The sequence below is a fragment of the Heteronotia binoei genome, chromosome 5, assembly GCF_032191835.1.
Source record: "Heteronotia binoei isolate CCM8104 ecotype False Entrance Well chromosome 5, APGP_CSIRO_Hbin_v1, whole genome shotgun sequence".
NCBI classification, from domain to species: Eukaryota; Metazoa; Chordata; class Lepidosauria; order Squamata; family Gekkonidae; genus Heteronotia; species Heteronotia binoei.
The window spans coordinates 10,288,371-10,314,979 of record NC_083227.1 but is presented as its reverse complement, the minus strand read 5'-3'; the positions used below and the strand labels follow the sequence as shown (position 1 = coordinate 10,314,979).

Sequence of the window (26,609 nt, the reverse complement as noted above, 5' to 3'; positions counted from 1 at the left end):
GCTGAAGGCGCTCTGGAGGGTGAGCTCTTCTTTGGCGAAGAGCTTCTGTTGGAGCCTCTCGTCGCGGAGGCCCCACGTGAATCGGTCGGCCAGGGTGTCTTCCAGCTGGGGGAAGTTGCAGTTCCCGGCGATCTTGCGGAGGGCCGCCAGATAGTCGGCGGCCGATTCTCCTGCAGCCTGGTCCCTCCTGTGGAACAGGAACCGGCGGGCCACCCGTGAAGGCTGTGGCAAGAAATGGCCAGTGAGGAGCCGGATGATCTCCTCGTAGGACTTCTCCGTGAGGCGGACGGGAGCCGAGAGACCCTTGGCGATCTCGAACGTGGCTGGCCCGCAGACGCTTAGGAGAACGTCCCTCTTCGTGCCGGCGTCGGTTATCTTGTTGGCCCTGAGGTAGAACTCGACCCGCTCCGCGTAGGACTCCCAGCCCTCGGGATTGGCGGGGTCGAATGTCTCGATGTAGCCGGTGGTTCCGTTCTGGGTGGCTATGGTGGCGGTCAGGACTCGTGGTTGCCCTAGATCTCCGCGGTAGCCGCTGAGGCTACAATCCTATCCTCGTCGCCAGTGTAACGTACTCGAAACGGAGACGAGAGTAGGGCAACATAGTTTATTAAGAGCACGTTGCAAGAGAGGGAGCACGCGGGCCGGGTCCCACTTATATACAACTCCCGGTACAGCCTACTGGCTGCTCAGGCCAATCCTGACCAGTTGAACTTCCCGCCACAGCTGTTGATTGGCGGGGGAACTCGCGCCCTGCGCTGGGGCCCCTGGGACAGCCCAGTTGCCCCTGCGCCTGGTCGCATGTTATTTACTGATACACTACAACTGTGTTAGTCTCTCCGTAGCAGTAGAAAAGAGCAAGAGTCTAGAAGCTCCCCTGAGCAGTGACTCGGGAAAGCTCATTCCCCCTGCGACAACCTGTCCTAGCATTTCCTTAGCCTTTATAAAGGTGCGGCTGAACTCTGGCGCTTTTCTATTCCCACTGGAGCTCCCGTCCCCCATGCCAGCCCTCTGGCCACCAGGCAACCTGGGCCGGGACGGAGTTTTGCAAATGTTTCACTTGCCTTCCAGTCAGCAACGATCTTTGCACCGCCTCCGCGAGCGAGCTTCAGCCCCCCCCCCCCATATTCCATCCATATTCCTCCCCCCCCCCCGCCGCAGAGTCACGAGGGGGGGGGGAATCCCAACCCAAATTCGCTGCCAACTTTCTCTTTCCCTTTCCAAGCCCGGCTCAGGCTGCCGGCGAGCGCTCTGCCCAGCGACTCGTGACGTTTCCCGGGCTCCTCTTCCCGATTGGTGAGAAATTCCCCCCTCGGCCAATCCCGGCCGTCGCTTCGCGTTCCTCCCCCGCCTGGCTCCGGGGAAAGTGCGTTGCAAGCCCGGCGGGCGCAGTAGCTGGTTTGGGACTGTGAAGATGAGTTTGCATCGCAGGCGCTTGCTGCTCTTCCTGGGGGGAGTCGCCCTCCTGCTGGCTGCGGGGGGCTCCGGTGAGTCCCTCCCTTTGGGAGCTAAAAGCTCTCTTGTGTTGGGTGAAGGGAAGAGCAGAATTTGCACTGGGGACAGCGTGCAAAAGTGGAGGGGTCGCTCTGTGGTCCGTTTCCTTGGCTCAGAAACAGCGGGTGGGGCTGGGGGGGGGAGACGATTTCTTTTCCTTTTTTCTCATCTGGGGTCTTTCCCATCAGCAATAATTCGTGGCGTGTTTGGAAGCGCTTTGGGGCAGGGGCCTGGCCAAAGTCCGGCAGCTGGAGGGGGATTCGTAGGAAGCGAGGGGAGCCCCTCTCAATGGTGTCAGCCCCCCCCCCCCCAAGTATGGATTCCGGGGCTGGAGGTCTCTCTGCTGGGAGGGGGGAGGGAGGGAGGGATGACTGGTGTTGCTCCTTCCCCGGAATCGGAGCGCCTGTCTTGGGGGGGAGGAGTGAAGGGTTTTATTTAGGAGGAAAACGACTGGGGTGGAGGAGATGGAGCTTTATGCAACCTTATGAAAATGCAGGAAAGAGAAGAGCGGGCAAAAACTTCCTCCCTGTCTGGGAACACCTGAACTCGGAGTCAGTCTGGAGAAGCGATGGGGGGCTCACTGCAGAGGGTCCCACCAAGGATTGCTCCCCTTCGCCAAGGCATTCCTGACCTGTGGAACTCCCCGCCACGAGACGCAGTAATGCCCCCTGGCTTGGGAGTGCAAAGAGGGCTGGAGGTGTTGAAGGGGGCAGGTGAGGCTGTATGGGTGGCGGATAGGGAGAGTCTCCTGGGAAGGTCTCTGATTGAAGCAGTCTGGGAGCAGCCAGCAGTGGGGTGGGAGACTGTGGGAGGGGGGCTTCCCTGAACCATTGGAGTTGATGACCCTGGAGGTCCCTTCCAACTCTGATTCTGTTATCTGAATGACTGCAGTTGGGATGGGGATTCTGGATCAGGTGGCCTCATGGTCAGATCCAGCTTGGCCACCTTTTGTCTTGTGCAAGGTGGAGGGGGCCTGGTTTGGGCTTCCAGAACTCTCTTCTGGGAAAGAACCTACTGGGAGATGGCAGTTTTATTTCCCAGAGGCTGGAAGGGCCTTTGCACCCTTTTAGAACACCCACCCACCTACCTCTGGGAACATATGAACATAAGAGAAGCCATGTTGGATCAGGCCAATAGCCCATCCAGTCCAACACTCTGTGTCACACAGTGGCCAACCCCCCCCCCCCACAGGTGTCATCAGGAGGTTCACAAGTGGGGCTAGAAGCCCTTCCACTTTGCCTCCCCCCCCACAAGCACCAAGAATACAGAACATCACTGCCCCAGACAGCTGTGGCGATTGCTATGGATGGCTAATAGGCAGTGTGCAGGGGGTTGGACTAGATGACCCTGGAGATCCCTTCCAACTCTGTGATTCTATTTCGTTATGATGACTTGCCTGTTCCACATGTGCCCTCATAGAGGGGCTTAGAGCTCCCCACAAAATAGTGGCTGAGATGAGCCCGGGCCGGTGGGGGAAAGGGGACCACTTTATTTCTGTCACACCTTGCCCAGTACCTCAGGTGTTCCAAATTTTACCTGTCAGAAACAAAGATAAATGGCACGGGTAGTGCTTATTTTAAAACCCAGAATTTCATTTATTCAAACAGATTGGTTGGGAAGGGGTGAAATAGGCAGGGGTTTCTAGGATTAGAATCTGTGGGCTGGCAGAAAACAAAACTGAGCACAGAACCTCTTCAATTTTCAAGTTTTATTAGTTTCAGAACTTTTTCTGAAACACAGAACTCCTTTACAGGCAACTTATTATAAGATACTGTGTTTCCCTCAGCCAGACAACACTCATTAAAAATAACCTCGATGGTGTGGGTGAAATGGGATGGGGGGTACCCAAAGACCCCAGCAAAGAGGTTGTTTCACACTTTTGCATCACAATGTGGAAAGAATACAAAAGGCACCCTGGTAAAGGTTTTTATTTTAATATTTGCTCCAGCTCTGTGAGGAACTTTCTGTGTCTGACTTGCCTCTGGGGTAATAAACTCAGATTGCCCACTTTCTCTCTGGCTGACTTGTTATCCTCTTCTCAGGAAGAGCTATAACCTGGGCCTTTTTTGAGCAGGAACACCGTTCCGGCTGGCTTGGCATTAGGGGGTGCATAGGGCGATATGCAAATGAGTTCCTGCTGGGCTTTTTCTGCAAGAAAGCCATATGTGAAACAACAGGGGTGTGGCCTAATATGCAAATGAGTTCTTGCAAGGCTTTTTCTACAAAAAAAAGCTCTGGCTATAACACTGGACTTTGGCACCTTATTTTTAATTTATTTATTTATTTATTTATTCCGGGATTTATATCCCGCCCTTCCCACGAGTGGCTCAGGGCGGCTTACAGCTTATTTATTTAGTAGGCTTATATTCCGCCCTTTCCTATGAACGGGCTCAAGGCAATCACAACATTTAGTCAGCTTTAAGAGGGTATTGGCTAAAAATATGGAGCAGAGGTCCATCAGTGGCTATTAGCCACAGTATATATGTGTGTGTGTGTGTGTGTGTGTGTGTACACACACACATATATTGGCCAGTGTGACACAGTGTTGGACTGAATGGGCCATTGGCCTGATCCAATGTGGCTTTTCTTATGTTGTTACATGCAATAATAACAATAAAAACCTACAGTTCAGAGTTAAAACAATACTTCTGAGAGCCCTTCTCTCTGACACCTCAAACTCTTTTGCCAAGTCCCCTCTCTTTGCCAGGATAGCAGTCTTTCCCCTGGGATATTAAACTGACGCAGGGACCTTGGTCCCTCTCAAAATGTGTTTCTGTTCTGTCACACCAACAGAGGCTGCCTGTTAGTTCTGGGATCAGACTCTTCTCCAGAGCCTTGGAAACTGGCTCTGCCTTGTCACAGTCTGTCACAAAGCCGAGAGCCTTCCCAAAGAGCAACTGCTAGCTCCTTCTGTCTCTCTTCACCTTCAGCAGGAACTCATTTGCATATTAGGCCACACCCCCTAACAACCATAGCTTCACCCAGGGCTTTTTGGGTAGAAAAAGCCCAGTGGGGCCTCATTTGCATATTAGGCCACCCCCCCCCCCCGCCGCACAAGTCGGCCAGAACTGTGTTCCTGCTCAAAAAAAGGCCCTGCCTCTCCCACTGAAGGGTTCTCTCTAACGGCCTCTCCCAACTGTCACTGTTTGACAGTTAGAAACTGTTGGCCAATCACAGTGATTTTCACCACCTGTCACTCACTGAGTGTTCCATCCAATGCAAGTCTTTGACATGCAGCCCGTCACAGTGGCCGGGGCTTGAGGGGAGGGAAGAAGAACTCTCTCCTCCCCCGCCTCCCATGCAGAAGTTGAGTTTGGGCCAAGTAAGATGGGACTCGAAGAAGCTGTGAATAATTCAAAACGGATGGCTTGGGAAGGGGGACACCCACATGTGCCCTTATGCTGCATGCCTGACTCCCCCACCCCACTGTCTCAACAGCCCAAAGTGCCTCCCCCGCAGATCCTTCCAAACCTCAGAAGGATCCCACAGCAGATCTAGAGGGTTCCCCAGAGAGTACTTAGATCTGGATTGCAAAACCTATTCGCAATCCCTGGGCCGAGGGAGACCAAGCTAAAGACCACCAGAGAGAGAGCCTTCTCGATAGCAGCCCCCTACTGGTGGAACCAGCTGCCGGTGGAAGGGAGGTCCTTGCGGGACCTTGCCCAGTTCCCAGGACCTGTAAGACCACTCTCTTCCGGTTGGCCTTTAAGTGACGCTGAGCCTTGTACTGTAGGGAAAATTTAAGAAATACTGTTGCCACTGAAGCTATATAACAGCAAGGATGCTAGTGCCAAAGTGGATTTTAATTCTGTTGCGGTTTTATGTTATTGGGCTGTTATTGGGGCTCCCAAGATGGGAGCACATTCGGCCGGGGCTCCGGGTTCTGCACTGGCTGCCAATAATATACCGAGTCTGGTACAAGGTGCTGGTCATTACCTTTAAAGCCCTATATGGCCTAGGACCTGCCTACCTGAGGGACCGTCTCTCCCTACATGTTCCCCAGAGAGTACTGAGATCGGGAACCCAAAATCTTCTTGTTGTCCCCGGGCCAAAGGAAGCCTGCCTGAAATCTACCAGGGACAGGGCTTTCTCTGTAATGGCCCCTTCCTGGTGGAACCAGCTGCCGGAAGAGGTGATGGCCCTGCGGGACCTTGCTCAGTTCTGCAGGGCCTGTAAGACAACCCTCTTCCGGCTGGCTTATAACTAACCGGCATAGGAAACTGAGTGTAGTTCTATTAGATTCCTGCTATATTTTAATGTTTTAACTGTGTAAAATGCTTAAACTTAATATTTTTATGTGTAATATGTTTAAACAATTTTTATGTTAGATTTTATGTGCTGTGAGCCGCCCTGAGCCACTTGGTGGGAAGGGCGGGATATAATTCATAAATAAACTAAACTAAATTATGTTGTGAGCTGCCCTGAGCCTGCTTCGGCAGGGAGGGCAGAATATAAATCAAATCAAGTAAGTAAAGTAAGATCAAGCCTGGCCTTTGGTCAGGTGTCTTTTTCATATCCTCAGGAAAGATTTCTGGCTGCCCAACCCCAGAATTGTTTGCTTCCCATCAAATTCTGACTTTGCAAAGAGGGCTCCAGGGGTGCCTTTTGTAATTTTTCCACAATGTGACGCAAAAGGGTGAGACCACCTCTTTGCTGGGGCCTTTGCATCTCCCCCCCCCCCCCGTCGCATTCCACCCACACCCCAGTTCCTATGATCAACACCTATGACCCCCTTCTCTGCCTACCTCCAACTCGCCCCCCCCCCCCCCCCCGTCGCCCACCCCTGGCCACACTTCTGGGGCTGCACGTGGGTTGTCCTCCCACAAATACAACTTCTGCCTGAATGGTGCTGTCTATTTTCAAGAAAGTTATAAACTAGAGAAGGCAAGGATTTTTAAAAATATGGTATCCAAGGTCAAAATGCACGGGATTGTTAGATTTCCACCTTCCCTAAATGTGAAATCCTTTTGGTTGTTCTGTGTAGATTTTGCACTCTCGAGGTTTTAGTCATCCTTGCAGGGATCCCTCCTTTCCTTTCCTTGGGTCCTGGAGGCTGCAGCAGGGCATTTTGGGAAGAGATGTGGGGAGTACGAAGGTGGAGGAGTGACTGGTAGTGACTCTCCCTGGTAGAGGAAGGATTTGAATCCAGGTCTCTCAGGATTTGAATCCAGGTCTCTCAGATTCTAGACTGGTAGTGACTCTCCCTGGTAGAGGAAGGATTTGAATCCAGGTCTCTCAGATTCTAAAGTTCTCCAGACTTGACTTAAGGGCCAGTTTGCTGGCCAGGCATCCCCTTTGGGGGCTGTAATCCCCAAGTGCTCCAGGGCAGTACTGGGGCTCATCTTGCTCCCAGCTGGCACTGGTGTGTGGGAAGGAGGAGATGAGTCGGCTTTGTGCCCAGTTTGGCCCTCCAGACTCTGCCAGGGCCACCCAGGAGCATTGTCTAAAGTAATCTTTTTGGGCCTAGCTAGCCATGGCCCTTAAGACAGGAAATTACCTGGAGTTACCCCCGTGCCAGAGGATTAGAGATGTCTGTCCAGGCCACAAATACACACTTGAGATGCTCATTCACAACCACCGTCCTTGTTGGCTTCCTGATTTCGCTAACTTAATCCCTGTCAGTGTGTGAGAAAACCTTTGTCTCCGTTCAGACCTAAAAGAATACAATTAACCACAAGTTGTGTTCCCCTAAGTCACAGGCCTTTTCACAGCCAGTTCTGAGAGTCAGTGCGGTGTTGTGGCTAGTGAGAGTGTTGGATTCAGAGCAGGGAGGCCCACTTTCTGAGCCCCTGCTCTGTCATGAATTGCACGCAGTGGTCTTTGGCCACTCTCTCTTGCCTAGCTGAGCCTACCACAAAAGCAGGAGAAACCCAAACAGGGAATTATCCTCAGTTTGTGTATTTCAAATATTTCTGTGCTGCCCCTTCAGAGTCCTGCTGTTTTTCTTGTGAATGAGCACGCAGACCTCTTGATGGAGGTTCTGATGTGCAAAAGCAGCTGCGTCAGAAACAGGGCAGTTCTCTGGACAGGTTTCCTCGGAAGAAAGTCCCCTTGAGTTCCATGGGGCTTACTCCCTCGAAAGGGGCTTTAGGTTTTCAGACTTTAAGGTGCAACAGGAGTCCCTTTGGTGTTTTTACTAATCTGACCATCTGCCTCTCTGTTGTGTTGGCATCCAGATATTTTCACCAGGGGGTCAGGCTGGTGTGGGGAGGAGAGGGAGTTCTTGGAGGGCTGTGGGGCGGAGGGAACCAATCCTGGGTTCCCTCCTGTGGGGTCCTGGAACTCTTGTGGCTTTCTAGGTCCTGGCCACAGAGAAGCGACCTAAAACCCTTTTATTTGGACCAGCCCCTCCAAAAACAGTGGGCAAGATTTCCAGCTCACCAGAGGCTTTTGTCAGGATGTTAAAACGGGAGGGACGTTTCTGGCCATGATCCTTTGTGGAATAATAGATTGTAGAATCATAGAATCCTAGAGTTGGAAGGGACTTCCAGGTCATCTAATCCGTCCCCCTGCTCTCTCTCTCTCGGCTTGGCTTCGCAAACGAAGATTTAAGAAGGGTGCAATAGTCCACGTCTGCTGCAGGCTCGCTGGTGGCTGACAAGACCAATGCGGGACAGGCAGGTCCGGCCACAGTGGCTGCAGGGAAAAGTCTGATTTAGGGTTGGTTCCAGCTCACCAGAGGCTTTTGTCAGGATGTTAAAATGGGAGGGACGTTTCTGGCCATGATCTTATGGCCAACATCCTTTGTGGAATAATAGATTGTAGAATCATAGAATCCTAGAGTTGGAGGGGACTTCCAGGTCATCTAATCCGTCCCCTTGCACAGTGCAGGAAACTCACAAATACCTCCCCCTAAATTCACAGGATCTCCATTGCTGTCAGATGGCCATCTAGCCTCTGTTTAAAAATCTCCAACAAAGAAGAGCCCAATTTTATAGACTTCTAGAGTTGGAAGGGACCTCCAGGGTCATCTAGTCCAACCCCCTGCACAATGCAGGAAACTCACAAATACCTCCCCCTAAGTTCACAGGACCCGTATTGCTGTCAATTGCTGTCGCATTGGTGGCTTCAGTGGGTGTGGCTGGTGTCTCTCTTAAGAGTGAGAGGAGAAGGCAAAGAACAGAGACCGGGCCATTGAAAATGTCACAAGAAATGAAATGAAAGCTATTCCCTGGCTTTTGTAGTGGGCCGCTGTGACTGCCTGCGAGAGCCAGTTTGGTGAAGTGGTTAAGAGAGCGGACTCTGAACCGGGTTTGATTCCTCACTCTTCCCTGTGTGCAGCTACTGAGTGATCCTGGGTCAGTCACAGTTCTCGAAAGAGCTGGTCTCTCAAAAAGCAGTTCTCTCAGAGCTCTTTCAGCCCCACCTACCTCACAGGGTGTCTGTTGTGGGGGGAGGAAGAGAGGGAAACTGTAAGCTGCTCTGAGACTTCTAGGGTTGCCAGCCTTCAGGTGGGGCCTGGAGATCTCCTGCTTTGACAACTTATCTCCATCTGGCAGAGATTGGCTCTCCTGGAGAAAAGGGCTGCTTTGGAGGGTGGACTCTATGGCATTGTCCCATGCTGAGGCCCCTCCCCAAACCCCGCCCTCTCCCAGATCCGCCCCCAAAGTCTCCAGGTACTTTCCAGCATAGGCCTGGCAACCCTAGAAACTCCAAGTGAAGGGTGAGGTGTAAATCCAGTCTCTTCTTCTTTTGGGCAAGGAGAGGAGCTTGTCATTTGAAGGGGAAGAAAACTACCTGCAAGCAGTGCTGGGTGTCAGAAGTGGTTTCCTGCTTGACTTCGTTCTGTTTGTAGCGGATCTTGCTCAGAATGGCTGCTGATCTGGTGGGAGAGATCACAGAGGAGCCGGAAAGCCACAAACTGTTGAAAGTTGAGGAATATAGAACTAAATCAGCTTTTGTGTCCTTTGAAGAAACCTCACATTCAAGCATTCTTTTCAAAATGGCTTTTGATCAATATGGGGGTGGGGGATGAGTGTCAGTGACTTGGCTTGCTGCAGAATTATTTAAAAACCCCATTCTGAAGCCTGCTTCCCCCAACCTAGAACAGACCCATTAATCAGAACAGAAGAAAAACGGGGGGGGGGGAGGCTTTATCTGAAGGGGCAGGTGACCTGGGAAGTCTCCACAGAGCTTTCAGTAGGGTGTCTGGTCACTGCAACAGTGTTTGAAGTAGATTCTTTGAGGAAGGAAATGTCTGTGAGAAGCAATGGTGATGTCAGGGGTGTGACCTAATATGCAACTGAGTTCCCTGTCTATTCCACACTGATTGCCTTGTTGCCTTTTAAGAGGTGTTTTTGCTTGCCTGTTTCCCTGTTTCTTTCCCCCTGCATTTTATCGCACTTGTAGTCTGCCTCTAGCCCCTGACAAAGGTGGATTATAAATAGGATTATTATCATTACCACCACCTTGTAGGCCTCTCAGCAATGTCCCCTACTTGTACATTGGTTCTCTGCGTGATTGGACACTTAATTTTGCCTGGACACAACTTCCATGGGAAATGCTCTCTCTTCCCCCTGCGAGCAGAGAGGGAGATCATCTTCCCTGGCGGTGGGGGTGTGGGATGTTAATTGTGGGGTGGCTCCAGCTCCTGAAATATGGACAGTCCTCTCCCTTCTGGAACAAAGCCATTGGCCACCTGTGATATGCTATGCTAAAAGAAAGCATACACTAAATCTGCTAAAATAAAGATGTAAAAGTACCCGCTCATCTGTTCTGATTTTTGGGAGACAGCCTTTTCCTGGTGCTGGGTATCCATTGTCTTCAGCAGGAAAGCGGGTGATCAACAGGACAGGGCCTTCTCAGTGGCAGCACCTCATTTCTAGCCCTGCCTCTCCTGTCTATGGAGAAATTGTAGGCATTCACCTCCTCTTTTTCTTTCTCCCCGTCAGACTGATTAGTTTTTTGAGTGATTACATTTTTCATTTAGTTGTTTCTCTGATGGTAAAATCCAGTGTTTCTTGGACCTGTTTTACTGGCCTTTCTTGTAGAGCTCTGTCATTCTGTGGGCCTCCTCCTGGAGTCCTTACAAGAAGGATGGCTGATAGATGAAATCAATGCCAAGCTTTTGCTAGCTGGGAACTTATTTCACGTCATGCAGGTGTCCTGTTTTCTTAAACTGGTGAAATCTGAAAGTTCAGCGTTGGAAGTTCTGCTTTTTTCAGACCCTGTTTTTGATGATAGAAGTGAAGTTATCCTAAAACCACACAGTATTTTTTTTTTTGGGGGGGGGGTGATGCCTTAAATAACAAATGTGTTTGTGATGGGACACTGCTTTGTTGGCCTGTAGAGATTGTTAATTTGTTTGGATAAAATGAATGCACCTACAGCTGAGAGTCTCAAAAATATACCACCCAATCTAATTTTATCTGACAGTTTATAACCATTTTAATGTTCTCACAATAAAAAAGGTTAGGTTTGAGAATACAGTCAGTGCTGCATTGACTTCAATTTCTCTGCCATATTTACTTATTTAATTCCTACTGCACCTTTCTCACTTAGACACAAAGGGGGTCACAGAGTTTTAAAAATAATGAATAAAATGTGGAACAGACAGAGCAGTCGTGTGTCCCCTTATGAGGCAAAGAAAAAACACAGGAAAATGCAAGGGTCCTCAGGAATTCTAGATCATGTTATGTTCCATAATATCATCTGGAGAAAACACAAAAATCCTAGAAGCCTCTTGGCTGTTCTAGATTATTTTATTTTAAAATTTCTGCTCCATCTGTTTTTCCCCTCCAGTCTTATGGTAAACCTAATAAGGTCCTTGATACTTGCTACATCAGGGGCCTTCTTTTGAGTGGGGACAATTTGTGGGGGACTGTGATCTGAACTCTCTGCTCATGACCTCACTGACAGCTCCCTTAATTCTTTCCCTCTTTCTTTCTGCTCCACCAGGCTCCTCTTCCTCTCACTCCCTGCGCTGCTTCTACACTGGGGTGTCTGAGTCTGGCCCGGGGCTACCCCAGTTCATCGTTGCGGCCTATGTGGACAACCAGCCTATCAGTCGCTACGACAACATCACAAAGAGGGTTTTGCCTCTAGTCCCCTGGATGGAGAAGGTGGTGGAGGATGAGGCCGGGTACTGGGAAGAGCAGAGCCAGATATTGCAGGACACAGAGGCTGTGTTCAGAGTGGATCTGGTGATGCTGCGGGATCGCTTCAACCAGAAAAACAGCACAGGTGAGTGGAAGGGGGAGGAGCCAGTCACAGCATCTCCCCTCCCCCATCCCTCCCTCCCCAGGGCAAGAGAAGGAGGAAGGGATTCTGCTGCCTGGTGAAAGGGGAGGACACTGTGTGTGTGTGTGGGGGGGGTTTGCTTCTCGCTGGAGAAAAGCTCCCTTTTTAACTTCAGAAATTCACGTTCCCCCCTTAAGGTGACCCCCCTTTTGGTAGCAGCCCCCACCATGGGAGGAGGGGCTGGTGATGTCACCCAATTCCAGATGGGAGAAATGAAAATTCGTAGGGGGGAAATCAGATCCAGTAGAGAACAGTTCCCCCCCACAGGAAAAGCCTGGCCCCACCCCCTTACCATTACCTGAGAGATGGCAGTGCCAGAGTTAGGACAATAGGGGGGCCAGATCTCCCCCTTCCCACTTCCTTCTGCCCACCCTACACTGTTTCCTCCTATTAATCTCTCCCCCCCCCACCCCAGTTTCCCAGGGGGCTGCGTCTCTTCTTGAGTTGGATCATGTGCCCTCCCCCTAGGGTCAATTTTCAGGCATAGGGGGAACAAAGAGCAGCAGAGGGAGGGCTGCTTTTGGTGGTTCAGACCCCCCACAACCCCTTTTCCCATATTGCTCTTGGGCCCTGCCTGCCTTCCTCCCGGGTGTTCAGGGTGCCCACCATCTGACCCTCACAAGGCCATTCCCCCCCCCCCCAGGCTTTCACCAGTCCCACCCCAGGAGCTGCAGGAGGGGTGCTGGGCCCTGTGTCCTCCAGCCAAGCCCTGGGACCCTGATGAGAGCCCCCCCCACCTCTCTACAGGGCTGTCACTGTGAAGGGGGGCTGCCCCAGGAGCCCTTTCTTTCAGTCTCTCCCCCTTTTAAAGTAAGGGCCACAACAGGGCTTTGCTCCCTCTGGAGTGCTTCCCTGTCCACAGAACCTTCCTCAATCTCACTCCTTGCAAGACCCAGCTTGGGGCGACTTTTTTGATGACAATGCAGACACAGCCCTCTCAGTGGCCCAGCAAAAACTCTCACAAGGCTTTTTGTATCTGTGTCTGGAAGAGCAGAGGGTTGTGGAGGGCTCTGTGACCCCCTTATGGATTCCCTCCCAGTCTCTGGGTTCCAGGGGTCCCCCCCCCACATCAACTCCTTGAGCATCCCTTCCTTTGAAGCAGACTGTGGCCTGAAAACACACACACAGGGAGTCCCTTGCCTTGGCTTCAGGAGGGAATAAGGAGAAGAGAGACCAATCTCTGTGGAAAAGATACCCCTGCCCATCCCCCTATACACACACTTGGGGGGAGCTGGAGAGAAGATAGAAGAAGAAGACTGCAGATTTATACCCCACCCTTCTCTCTGAATCAGAGAGTGTTTCACAATCTCCTATATCTTCTCCCCCCCACAACATATACCCTGTGAGGTGGGTGGGGCTGAGAGGGCTCTCACAGCAGCTGCCCTTTCAAGGACAGAGGCTCAGAGCGGCCTACAATCTCCTTTCCCTTCCTCCCCCCCAAAAGACACCCTGTGAGGTGGGTGGGGCTGAGAGGGCTCTCCCTGCAGCTGCCCTTTCAAGGACAGAGGCTCAGAGCGGCCTACAATCTCCTTTCCCTTCGTCCCCCACAATAGGCAACCTGTGAGGTGGGTGGGGCTGAGAGGGCTCTTGCAGCAGCTGCCCCTTCAAGGACAGAGGCTCAGAGCAGCCTACAATCTCCTTTCCCTTCCTCCCCCCCCAACAGACACCCTGTGAGGTGGGTGGGGCTGAGAGGGCTCTCGCAGCAGCTGCCCTTTCAAGGACAGAGGCTCAGAGCGGCCTACAATCTCCTTTCCCTTCCTCCCCCACAACAGACACCCTGTGGTGTGGGTTTGGCTGGAGAGGGCTCTCACAGCAGCTGCCCTTTCAAGGACAGAGGCTCAGAGCGGTCTACCATCTCCTTTACCTTCCTCCCCCACAACAGACACTCTGTGAGGTGGGTGGGGCTGAGAGGGCTCTCACAGCAGCTGCCCTTTCAAGGACAACCTCTGCAAGAGCTATGGCTGACCCGAGGCCATTCCAGCAGGTGCAAGTGGAGGAGTGGGGAATCAAACCCGGTTCTCCCAAATAAGAGTCCGCGTACTTCACCACTACGCCAAACTGGCTGTGGATAGGATTGGGAGGGGGTGCAGGAGGGGAGCCTGCTGACCAGGACTCTGGAACAGACTCCTTCCTGGCTGAGGGGAGGGCAGCCTGGTTGCTCCCATGAGCAGTGGCAGTGAGCGCCCCCCCCATGAACTCTGAGGAGCCCCCCTCCCTGGGCTGGCAGCAGAGCCCAGGCAGAGATGGCAGAAGGAAGGCCCTGTGAGCAGGAAAAGGCCCTGCTTGGAAAGCCCCCAGAGAGCTAGGCAGCATCCCCAAGGCTGGTGGGCCCCAGAAGGCTCTTTCAGCTTGAGCAGAGGCGTGGTCAGCTGGTGGACCATCTTGGGAGGGGAGAGCACTTCTCATTGGCCATCTTCTTCCCTCTGAGAAGGACAAAAATCAACTTCCTGTAACATCTTCCAGTATCTCAAAAGAGCCTGCCAGAGAGACTGCTTCTTCTGTACTGGTGGGTTCACTTTTGTCTTACCTCATTCTTCTTGCCTTCATTTTATCCACACAACAGTCCTGCGAGGCAGGCTAAGCCAAGAGTGTGTGGCTGGCCTAAGATCACCTGGCGAGTTTCCACAGAGAGTGGGGGGTTCAAATTTGGGTCTTCCAGATCCTGTTACTCCCTCGGACCACTACACCACCCTGCCCTCCCTCGCAAATGCCTGGGCTGTGCTGCATCAAATGTCCTTGTTCACAATTGTTAAGTCGCCTCTGCCTTTCTCAGCATGTAAAGAAGAAATGACCCTTGTCTTGGGGGTGGGATTCCAGGAAGGGACCCCCCATGACATAATAGTGCTTGGCGCACAGTTCTCAGGCAGTCTCTCTTATGTGGGGGACAGTGTTTTTGGGCAACCTGGAAGCAGGTTTGGGCTTTCTGGAACCCTCTTCAGGACAAGGGCTGGAAGGTGTCCGCTTCTTGCCTCTGGCTCTGTTCTCTGGGCAGCTGGATTGGATTCTGGGAGCCCCTGAGAGATCAAGTAGAGTTTGGGGGGATGCGATTTTCAGAGTCCAAGCTCCCTTGGTTCGCTTTCTGGGTGTTTGCTCTCAAAAAAATAAAAAATGTTAGTGATATTGGGACCTTCATCAATTGGAGAATTTCCTTATGAACATATGAAGCTGCCTTATACTGAATCAGACCCTTGGTCCATCAAAGTCAGTATTGTCTACTCAGACTGGCAGCAGCTCTCCAGGGTCTCAAGCTGAGGTTTTTCACACCTATTTGCCTGGACCCTTTTTAGTTGGAGATGCCGGGGATTGAACCTGGGACCTTCTGCTTACCAAGCAGATGGTCTACCACTGAGCCACCGTCCCTCCCCCTTCTGAGGGAATCCCCATCATCGGTGGCATCAACTGCCACACATCTCGTAGGACACTGATCTTGGGTCAGCTGCAAGTCTGTAATGGCATTGGCAGAACTGACGTATCTACGAAAGAAATTATTCCTGATTTATTAAAACATACCCCTTCTATTCCTCATGCCTCAAAGCAGCTAACAAATGACAATTGAAAATGTGGTGTCAAGGGCATCTCTGGAAAATTTCTAAAGCTGGCACGCCCCTCACCCCCTCTGGGAGTCACTTTCACCAAGGGAGTGGGTGTTATAATGGGGGAGGCCCAGGCTGTGAGCATTGATGCCAGGTGGGAAACCTTTAGTGGTGGAGCAGCCAGCAGGTCATAGGCTGAGGAGCAGAATTGGTGCATGGGAATATTTAGGAGGAGGAGAAGACCTTTCTGTAGATATGTGGGCCACAAAAAAGCTTGAAGGGCCATAAAGAGCACCATGAATTGGTCTTAGAAACAAACTGGCAGCCAATGCTGCTCTTGTAAAAATAGCCCAGATATTTTTCTCCCTTTCTGATATTGGACAATAAACTGCCTTGCCTATTCTTCATGAGTAATGCACCTTTCACCACTAGGTGGCAGCAAAGGATCACTTCTCATAAATGGGACCTTCACTTTTCATACCAGACACCTTGAAAAGAGATGAATCATATTGATTTCATCTTAACCACTGGCAGAGCCACATATTGTGTGTTTCCCTTCAAAAATTAGAGTCACTGGCATTTACTTGTGCATTGTTCCCTTGTTTAAAAATCCAACAGAAAGCCCTGTAAATTCATCTTTAAAATAACTGTGAGCACCAAGGTGGTGTTTTATGAGCCAGAGCAAAACTGATCTCGACATTGTAGCTGGAACCACAAACAACTTCTGGTTTTGGGACACAGTTGATGTTAATTGTCTTCACAGAATATGTCCCCCCCCACTTGGAAAAAATTCAGAATAAATTAGTGAAATCTATTAAGCAAAAATCTATGTTTGCTCAGACATGGAGCCCTCCTCGCCCCCCGACCTCCAGGGGAGATTGGCCTGAATTAAAGCCCTGTTTCATGCTGGGCAAAGACGTCTTCCTCTAAGGTATGTTTGTGCACACAATTGCCAAAGAATTAAAGTTGGGTGAAATAGCTTTTTTAGCTTTCTGATCCACCCTGGCCAAGCAAGAGAGAAGTCTGGCAGCGACACAGGCACTCAGATTCCCCCTCCCACATTTGGGGGAGGCCGGAAGGTGAGGGGACCAGGCAGGAGGAAGGTGGGGATGCTTGAAAGGCAGATGTCACCAAGAGCAGCTGTTCTCTTCACCTAGCTTGACTGAGCCACCAGCATCTTGGCAGGGCTGAGGGAAGGGGGGGGGGACTCTGGGTGGGCCCACCTGGATTCACCTGCAGTTAGCGAGGGGCAGCCTCCTCTGCTTGCCCAGCTCTTCAAGTGTGTTCTCATCCCCTTCTCCAGCAATAAGAGGACTGAAGGCACTTTTTAAAAAAAGTTTGATTTTTAAAAAAAATGTAAATTAAAATATCGAAATGCATGTAATATTGGCTACAGGAAGCCATGTTGGTTTGTTGTAAAAGCCTTTTATGACCAGCCCCAGGGACACCAAACAGCACAAGCTGTGGAGTTTGCCAGAAATCTTCAACAGGTGGGATGTCGGAAGAAAACAAGGGTGGGGGGAGAGAGCAGAAGTTTCTGGCCATGATTGTAAGGCCTTTTGTAAGCATCCTGTGGGGAATGAATGCTCAGCAGGTGAGCACAGATCAAATGGAGCCAGGCTCACTTTCAGTAAAAATAAATAAATAAAAACAGCCCATCTAGTGGAATGTGAAGTCACATTCATTTCTTGCCATAATTTATAAAGGGAACACCTTTATAAGCACTTGTTTCCCTACCCTTGTTCAAAATACGTTTTGCTGTTCCAGAAACTGTCACCACTTGCAAATGCACTATTAACATGCAGGAGAACTTGGGTTTCCTGGGAAAATATGAATTGGGAAAATTTCCAGTGCCCTCAATAGAACCTGATCTGATTTACCATATGGCATTTGTCTGGACTTCTGTATAGTTCTGAAGATTTAACAAGTGTTTAGTGTTAATTTTGTGTCCTCTTGAGCTGCAATATTTGATTCAGGGAAGAAGAAGAATTGCAGATTTATACCCCGCCCTTCTCTCTGAATCAGAGACTCAGAGCAGCTTACAATCTCTTATATTGTAAGGAAGAAATGTATCAAGTGTGGTTTTAAAGAAACTGAATTTTTTTTGTGAAAAATATTTTGATCAGGATAATCTTTGATAAAATTTAAAGTCAAATACAAGTACTTTCCTTTCATTTCCTCAGTGGAAGAAAATAACTCTCAAAAGCTCTGCAAACTTGTGACAGGCTAATTTTAGTGCCCCCTGAGAGCTGCACATGAAGTGCTCTGGGCCTGGCTGACCTCTCCTCAGTTTGGACTTCGGTCCACAGGGGTCAGCTTGGAGCCCTCATCAGTGACAGGACTTGTGGGGTCCATATCAGAAGGGAGGTTCTGTCCACCATGTGAGAAGAGACAGAAGAATAAGCATCTCAGCCCTGTTTTTTATTTGACCTGCTGACCCACACAGGTGCATTTGTAAGTTTTTGGATGGTTTTTAAAACGTGTGGACTTCCACAATTCTTGGGCACAACCACACCAAAACCAAATTTTGTAAATGCCTGGCTTGCCTAATGTGTTGGCAGGGGCATCCAGACACTACTATTAATTTTACACAAAAATTGGTCTTTAGAAATATGTGAAAATTCTGCAGAAAAGTAACAGACTGGAAAATTGTCTGTCCCCTTTCTTTGGCTAGAACTGTGACACTTGACTGGCTACCAACCCTCATGTACCCAGCCATCAACTTTCCAAATTTGATTTAATAAGTCACTTTGAAATCAAAATATAAAGAGAATGGAAAGGAGTATGGAATACAATTAATTTTAGAAATAAACATCTTCACCAAAGTGTTATGGTTTGGCAGTTCCACTGTCTATTAATAAAATTAGAGTTATGGTATTCCAGTTTCCAAGAACAACTATCTATATAAGAAACTTTCCCTTCTATGCCTAGCACAAAGGATTGAACATTTAGAAATTCTGAAAGCACACAAAAAGGTTCTTTCTCCCCACCCTCACCCCCACCCCCCTCCGGGGGAAACTGAAGTAGACGCAATACTTACTTCGCTGTTATACCTAAGCGTCTTTTATCAGTTTAACTACATGGAATGCATCTTTTATGACTCTGTTGACATGAAATGTGAATGTGCCACCCAGTGACAGCCGACTCTTAGAAGCTCCATCCTTTGGCGTTTCGAAGGCAAAAGCTGAGCAGGGGTGGTTGGCCGTTGCCTGTTTGGCACAAGTCTATGGAACTTAATGCTCTGAATACCTTTTCTATAAGAAAATGGCCAGTCTGTACTTGAGAAACGGTTGGAACCTGCTGCATCAGATGCAACTCCAGCCTGTAGATCTTTAATTTTGTTATCTCTGAGGGAAGCGGGAAAGTTGAAGGGAGAAAAGTTCTGTCAGAAAACAGAAGAAAGTGCATTCTTTGGATGCAAACGCTATAATAATAAAGTCACAATAGGAGGGAAATTCAGCTCAACTTCATTATACTGAAAAGACTGAGTGGTTTCATAATGTATGATTATTTCTGAGTTTTTCCCATTTAAAATGCGATGTTTTCCCTTCAGAAGCATTTTTTCATTTTAAAGGAGAAAATATTTCACCAGAGTTTTTTCCAGTGGGTGCTCAAATTTTCCAATGAGAAATTCTGGAAAAGCTCCTTAAAAAAAAAAGTTTGGTTCCCCCCCACCGTGGGTTTTCAAGTCTCTATCCCAGTTGTGGCTGTGTGGGATTATAGTCTGGCCTCATGTAAGATATCCTGCATTTTGATGTTTCTATCATTCTCCCCGCCCCCCCCCCCCCCCACACACATACATTTGGATTTGCCGCCATAAAATTATTTAAGCTTAGTAAAAACTGAGAGGGGTTGCTCATTTCCCCCCCCCCCTTAGTTTTAATTTTCAGGAGACAATTGAAATTGAAGGGGGCAGAAAATGTGTTTGCAGAATGCCCTCTCATTGGCTCCCAACAAGACTTCTTAGGAATGAAGTCATGGCTGTTGAGATTATTCCTTTCTCTTGGACTCTGACCCTACAGCAAGATTCTGCATGCCACTGCACCCCGCCCCCCTGGAAATTGATCCAGGCCTGGGCCCCAATTCCCGCAGGAGAGCCCCCCCTTCTGAAGCAGGGAAGGCAGCCCCACTGGTTGGCCCCACAGAGCACTCTTCCCTGCAGCTTTTCTCCCTCCCCTTCAAGCCGGAGGATGGGGGGTGGGAATTGACTGTCTGGACTGAGCAGAACAAAATATGAGCCCATTGCGCCTTTAAGACCAACTTCGTTTTGTTCAAAAGGTAAGCTTTCGTGTGCCTGCACACTTCTTCAGATGAGGAATGAGGTACAAGAAGCAGAGCCACATCTAGCTGGCGGGGTTTGGAATGCCAAGTGGTACAAAGTTAAAAACCAAGAGCAGAATAGTAAAATTAACGAATTCAGAAAACCTTTGATCTGGAATGCATGAGCGTGGGAAACCATCAAACAGTAACATGTCAGAATGTGAGACTGCCTGTTAATTCTTCTGTTGCTAATAAACCTGGGTCAAAAAGAAGGCATTTCTTTCCCGGAAGTTTTTCCTGTCCAACTCATTTACCTTTTAACATGCAACATAAATGTATACATCATTCTAGTTTGCCGTTAGGAAAAAAACACATTAAAATATAGTGGAAGATGGGTTTAGTATATGTAATGAGCTAAACAGCCAATATCCCTTATTTGAGTCTGTCAGTACAAAAGGATTATTCTGACACACTATCCTAAAAGAGAAATACATGGGAATACTGTGGATATGTCGCCATGCTTGGTGAAAGTGGGTTTAGCGTATGTAATGCTAAGTGACTGTTTGGACTGAGCAGGATTTTCGTGCAGCCGTGATATCCCCTGAGTGCCAAGAGGGCTTCCCTTTCGATATTGGGCAGGACAGCAATCCTCCTACCCCCCCCCCCCCCATAGGGGCATTTCCGAGGGTCGTCCTGGAGTTTGCATCATGTTGGCATGTGGGAGAGAAGAGCATCCTTGGGGGATCTGGGAGAGAAAGATCCCCTCCCCGATTAGACGAGAATCCATGCAGGGCTGGCCGAGGGTAGCTCTTCAGTTTGTTTGTTTTTGCCTACAACTCCCATCATCAGCCATGCTTGCTGGGGCTGATGGGAGTTGTAGGCAAGAATGTGGAGAGCGACCGTTGGCCACCCTAAGAGCTAATGACTCCCCCCCCTATTTTTTCTTACGATAGTAGCACCCTCCCCCCCCCAAGTGTCCAGAAATGGCAACTGTGTTCTCCTCGGGAGGAGGGTTCCTGGGACGGGGGTGGCCCCTGGGAAAGCTGGGAGACCCCGCCTGCCAGGAGGGGTGGGCGCTCTGCAGCCTCCTCTCTCTTCTCGGTGGGGGGGAGAGAGGGACCCCCCCACAAAGCGAAGGGACCTCAGAGACCCCCCCCCCTTGTGTGTCTCTTGCAGGGCTCCACACCTGGCAGTGGATGTACGGCTGCGAGGTGGGGCCGGACGGGCGGTTCACTGGGGGGCTTTACCAGTTCGCCTACGACGGGGAGGACTTCATCGCCCTGGACAGGGAAACCCTCACCTGGACGGCCCGCGTCCCCCAGGCCCAGGAGAACAAGCGGAGGTGGGAGGGCGAGATCCAGTGGGCCGAGCGCACCAACTTCTACCTGGAGGAGACCTGCGTGGTGTGGCTGGGAAGGTACCTGGGCTACGGCCAGGAGAGCCTCCTGAGGACAGGTGAGAGGAGCCCCGGGGGGGGGGAGGAGGGGGGGTCACTCTGTCACGTGTAGAGCCTGTCCAGATGTTGTATGTTGAACAATGACTCATACACGGGAGGGTCCAACAAGGATTGTTTATTCAGAACGTGGTTTGCAAAGCACGGGGAGCCCGGATAGATTAGCTTCCACCCGTCGACTCCGCCCTCTGTGTCACAGCACAGTCCTTATATACCTAAGCCAAACCCCCTGTGGAACTCACCGATTGGCGGGTTCCCTCACAATCTTGCCTAGCAACAACGCACGCAGGTTTTAAAAGCCTAATACTCCTAATCTTCCCCCCTCCCCTCTTCTCCTTCTAACCATTGTTACTGTTACTTTTTCTTAGTTTCTATAACAACCACACATGCTTACAGAACTAGAGTTAAACAACAGTGCTCCCCCTTTCAGTCCCTCCTCTTTTTATTTCTAACCTTGTTTCTCTAGTTCGTGTTTATAATGATGCTTTCATATTCTATTTGTGGTGTTTGCTGCAAAACTCTAACTACTTATGTTTTCAACTTAATAAAGCTGCTACATATTAGGAAGCATTGCATACAACAGCATACAAAAATCCCCATACATAAATTGATAAACAAACCCTTTAGCCAACTGAAGTTAGATAACTAGCTTGGGCCTTTTTACCAAGAGTCTACCTGCTATAAAATTAAACAAAGTAGGGAATAAAGATACAGTTGAGACTTGTCCAGCACAAGGGTCCTTTTAGAGAGTCCGCCCTTCTGTGATCCACTCCTCAGGTCACGCTGAAGGTACTGCTGAGAAACGTCGCACCGAGGTCCACTCCGGATTGTCTATGTGGACGAGCTCCCACATTCGTCAATCGCAGCTTCAGGGGTTCTCCTACCGGCTGGCTGGTCCAGTTTCCCGGTTCTGCCCCCTTCTTGGTGCGAGTATGATGTGTCCAACCTCTCTCTGCAGTTCTTACTGCGGTCTCAGTGGTTAACAGAATCTGGAAAGGACCCTCCCAACTTGGTTGAAGGGTTTCCTCTTTCCACCTTTTTATATACACCCAGTCCCCAGGTTGGTATCTGTGCACAGGAGCCTCTAGTGGTGGAGCAAGATGTATGAGTCCTTGTTCCCTATGGGACTTAAGGAGAGAAGACAAAGCCAGCACGTATCTGCGTACATACATATCTTTTAACAAATGTAAATTGTCTGCAGCTGTATCAGGCATCACCCTCCATAGTGGAAACCCATATAACATCTCAAAAGGAGACAATTGTATCCCTTGCCGTGGCTTTGTTCTAATTCCAAACAATGCTAGGGGCAACACTTTTGTCCAAGGTAAATGGGTTTCCAAAACCAATTTCTTTATTGCCTTTTTCAAGGTTTGGTTCATTCTCTCAGTTTGTCCACTAGATTGGGGATGCCATGGGGTATATTTTAGCTCTATCCCTAGAGCTCTGAGGATAATTGACAATACCTTTCCAACAAACGAAGGACCCCTGTCAGCGTCCATCGTCTCTATTATACCCACTTCTGGAATCACCTTTTCTAATATTACTTTAGCTGTTACAGTGGCAGAGGTAGATGTTGTAGGGAAAGCCATCACCCACCCTGTGAGCTGATCAGTTAGGACTAAGACATACTTTAACCTTCCCACCCTAGGCATTTCAATGTAGTCCATTTGTACATGCTGAAATGGTCGTACTGGTAAAGGTCTCCCCCCTCTCTCTCCCTTTGGCCTGTTACTTTTATTCACCTTCATACACTCCTCACATCCTTTCAACACCTGTTGTGCAATCGTCCATGGGCTTTTGGTGAGGTACTTCTCTTGAAAAACAGTTAACAGTGCTTTTACCCCCCAATGCCCTCCCTCATGTAGTTTTCTGAACACCCACCGAGCCATGGCCTCTGGCAACCACAATCTATCTTGAATAAATATTTTTCCACCTTTTTCAACTCCTCCTTCATTTTTGGCTATCTGGGTCTCCTCCTCCGTGTAAGGCAAAGGTGTTTCAGACTGAATTGAAGTTAAGACAGGGACCAAGGCTCCCACTATTAACTCCTCTGTGGCCCTTTTTGCTTCTATGTCTGCTTTGTTGTTCCCTTTTATATTATCAGAATTTCCTTTCTGGTGGGCTGATATGTGCACCACTGCTATTTGAGCTGGGAGAAGTAGGTTTTCCAATACCTCCTTTATTAACTTTCCATGTACCAGTTGCTTTCCCCTGGTTGATGTCAGTACCAGTTGCTTTCCCCTGGTTGATGTCAATTTACCAAAAGTGTGGACTACTCCCCAAGCATATTTGGAATCTGTGTATATGGTAACAGACTTTTTTCGGCTTCTCTTCAGGGCTTGGTTCAGTGCATATAATTCTGCCGTTTGGGCAGACCAATTCTGGGGAAGGGGTTTCCTTTCGACCACCGTAAATCCTTGACCTTCCACCACCGCATACCCAGTTCCTCTCCTTCCCTCTATTACTCGGCTACTTCCTTCTGCTATCTTTCTCAGTGCAGCCACACCTCAGCATGCTTTTTTTTAATATCTAGGTTGCTTTGTTCCACAAAGTGAAACTTTAAGACTGCCTTCCCTTCTTCTGTCTCAGGATTTAGTCCTGTAAAAGCGGTCATATTGTTCTTTAACCTTTCTAGAAACTGAAAAGGGGACTCTGCCGAGCCTTGGGGCTCTCCAAAAGCCTTATGAAAATTAACCACTGGGGGAATCATTTTTACCAACCCATCCAATAACATTCCCCTGTACTGGGAACAGAAAGTCCGTCCAGCAGTTGTTTGAATATCTAGGTTTGGTGGATTGCCATCAGGAAGAACCACCAGGGCTCCTTCATCTGTTCTATCTCCAGCCCCTTTAACCCATTGTTTTCTAGCAGTTGAAAGTGCTTCAGTTGCTTCCTCATTTCCCGCCACTTGTTTTAATATGTGTATCATTTCTTCTGGGGAGTATATGGACGGTCCCAGTAAGCCATCCAGTTTTGTCCTAAACATTATTGGATTTTCAGATAGAGGAGGCACGTAATTCAGTACTAGTTAATGGAACCTCCACGTACCCCACTGCTTCTCCCATTGGAACTTGCCTGAGGGGGGCTAATAAGTTTCTCTCAGGTTCTTGTACACTGTTTGGTGACTGAGTATGAACCTTGCTTGTTTTTACCTCAGATCTTGTCCTCCCCTCCCCCTCTTGGCGGCCCCAATCTTCTGTTCGTTTTAAAAGGTCGAACACTTCAGCATATGCTCCTCGGCCCCTAGAGGTGGCTCCCTGTGGTGTTGCCTCCTGAGCATATGGTGGGGGAGAATTAGTTGTTTGGCCATTATTTTTGGCGGGCTCTGGCGCAATAGGCTCTGGTAAAAGCAGAGGGCGCCTTCTCCCTGTAACATGGTCATTAGGATCCCACACAGGGGGTGCTTCATCTTCTTCTATTTCAACTGCCATCATTGTAATGGCAGTGGAAAAAGGATTTTTCGCAAAATCAGTCCAAATAGCAACACAATTTAAATTAAAAGGAACCTCCAGGCGCGGTTCCAACTCCAGCCAATATTGCCTCATGCCTAGAATTATTTCCTCATTAATGGTACCATATTTAGGCCAATGATGTCCGTACGGAAGATCTTGGATGGCCGGCCATTCTAAAACACATGTCTTAACCAGTTGTTCTTTGGTTAGGCCATAATCTTTAAATCGTTCCCATGCCTTTAATATGCGGTCCAAGGGGGTTCCCACAGGCAACTCCACTTTCCGCTGGCGCCCCTGTACTGCCGGCTTACCAATCCATTGCGCCTGTCCTGTGGGGACGTCTCCCCGGCGCTCCCTATTTTTGGATCCCTTTTGACCCATTGTGTCTTGTTTAAACAAGATACTCACCAGCTTTCCGTTGCTGGTCACCAGCTTTCCGTCGCTGGTTGGGAGAAGGCGCCCACTCACCAACTTTCCGTCGCTGGTTGAGTTCTGGCGTACCCCCCCTCCCACAATCGTTGGAGGACCCTCTGCGGTTCTTGACAACCTCGGGTGGTCTACACAGCGGTCAGGGGGAGATTACCCCTCGAAAAGGACAAATGGTCCTGGGGCCCGTGAGGGGCCTTCCTCTGAACCTCTGAGGCGGCCCCCGTTAGGAAGACGCGTATCCCACCGCTGCCACCAAATTGTCACGTGTAGAGCCTGTCCAGATGTTGTATGTTGAACAATGACTCATACACGGGAGGGTCCAACAAGGATTGTTTATTCAAAACGTGGTTTGCAAAGCACGGGGAGCCCGGATAGATTAGCTTCCACCCGTCGACTCCGCCCTCTGTGTCACAGCACAGTCCTTATATACCTAAGCCAAACCCCCTGTGGAACTCACCGATTGGCGGGTTCCCTCACAATCTTGCCTAGCAACAACGCACGCAGGTTTTAAAAGCCTAATACTCCTAATCTTCCCCCCTCCCCTCTTCTCCTTCTAACCATTGTTACTGTTACTTTTTCTTAGTTTCTATAACAACCACACATGCTTACAGAACTAGAGTTAAACAACAGTGCTCCCCCTTTCAACTCCACAGACCAAAGCGCTTCCCTGGTTGAGCTCCCGCTTCTGCGGCCCCCAGTGCTGGCTGAGCCCTCCGAAGCCCCTCCAATGCTGGCAGAAGGGGCACAGCCTGCCCCCCCCACTGGCTCCACCCCCGAAAAGGGCGCGTGGAGAAGCCTTTCTTGGGGGGGACAGAGAGGGCGAATGTGCCCCTGCCTCTCCTTGCTGCTACTCCATCTGAATGACTCGTTTCCTTCTTCTTTGCCTGACTTTTCCTGCCCGGGGCCCGGCAGGCCGAGGGGTGGGGTGGGGGAGCAGGGGGCCTCCCCACAACAGCCATTTCCCCCTGCGGAGTCCCTGGGAATTGAAGCGGAGCCTCTCAACATCCCGCTGCAACCTCCCTGCTCCTTTTGCCCAACTAGTCACTCGAGAAGATGAGCTGACTTCCCGTCTCTTGCGAAGGTGACTCTGGCGGCTGTGATCCTAGGAAAGGTCATAGTTGGGACTCCTTTCAGAAATGAGTATGGGGTTAACGAGACGACCTCAGAGGGACAGGGTGAATCCACACTTCAGCCACACTTCCTCATGTCAACTGATAGCGTCCACCACATCTGCAACTTTGGTCGCATGCAGCACCGACAGATGTTTTCTGTGGTCTCAAGTCCCCTTTCTGGATCATGTTTATTAAATTTTCTCAAAGTTTGAAAAAAATTAGAGGATAAACTGTGGAAAAACAAATTTCAATTTTTCCTCTCTCAAATAGTTCCCCGTTTAGATGGAAATGATTGCTTTGAGTTGCTACCCCCTTTATGTAGAATTTTACCAGTTTTAGAAAATAGTCACTCCTGTTTTTGACCTGGATCAGTTCTCTACCTTTTGTTAATATTCTTATTCCTAAGCCTTCGTGTATACTTTTATTCAAGAAACTCTTTAGTTATAAGAAATGAAACCCTTTTATATTGCCATTGCTTAGTTTCTTCCCTCTCCTGAAAGTCCAAGGTAGGACTCCTTTTAATTAATGTCATCTACGTATCAATGCCATAAGATTTCCAATTTACTAATGAGTCACATCTAATATGTTGATATTTATCAAGATCTCTCACTGCAGATGCAATTAAAGAGAGGTGTTTTTC

The 26,609-nt window shown here is 49.5% G+C and overlaps 1 protein-coding gene across 1 annotated transcript in view; it reads left to right on the top strand.

Moving 5' to 3' along the window:
• Positions 1 to 1,371: 1,371 nt before the first annotated feature.
• The window catches only part of LOC132571672 (class I histocompatibility antigen, F10 alpha chain-like), a 34,369-nt gene continuing 9,131 nt past the window's right edge, over positions 1,372 to 26,609 (top strand). The window contains exons 1-3 of the mRNA XM_060238464.1: positions 1,372 to 1,484; positions 11,389 to 11,673; positions 20,700 to 20,978. Coding sequence (XP_060094447.1) covers positions 1,412 to 1,484; positions 11,389 to 11,673; positions 20,700 to 20,978 — 637 coding nt within the window. The 5' untranslated portion in view covers positions 1,372 to 1,411. The remainder of the gene's footprint in view (positions 1,485 to 11,388; positions 11,674 to 20,699; positions 20,979 to 26,609) is intronic.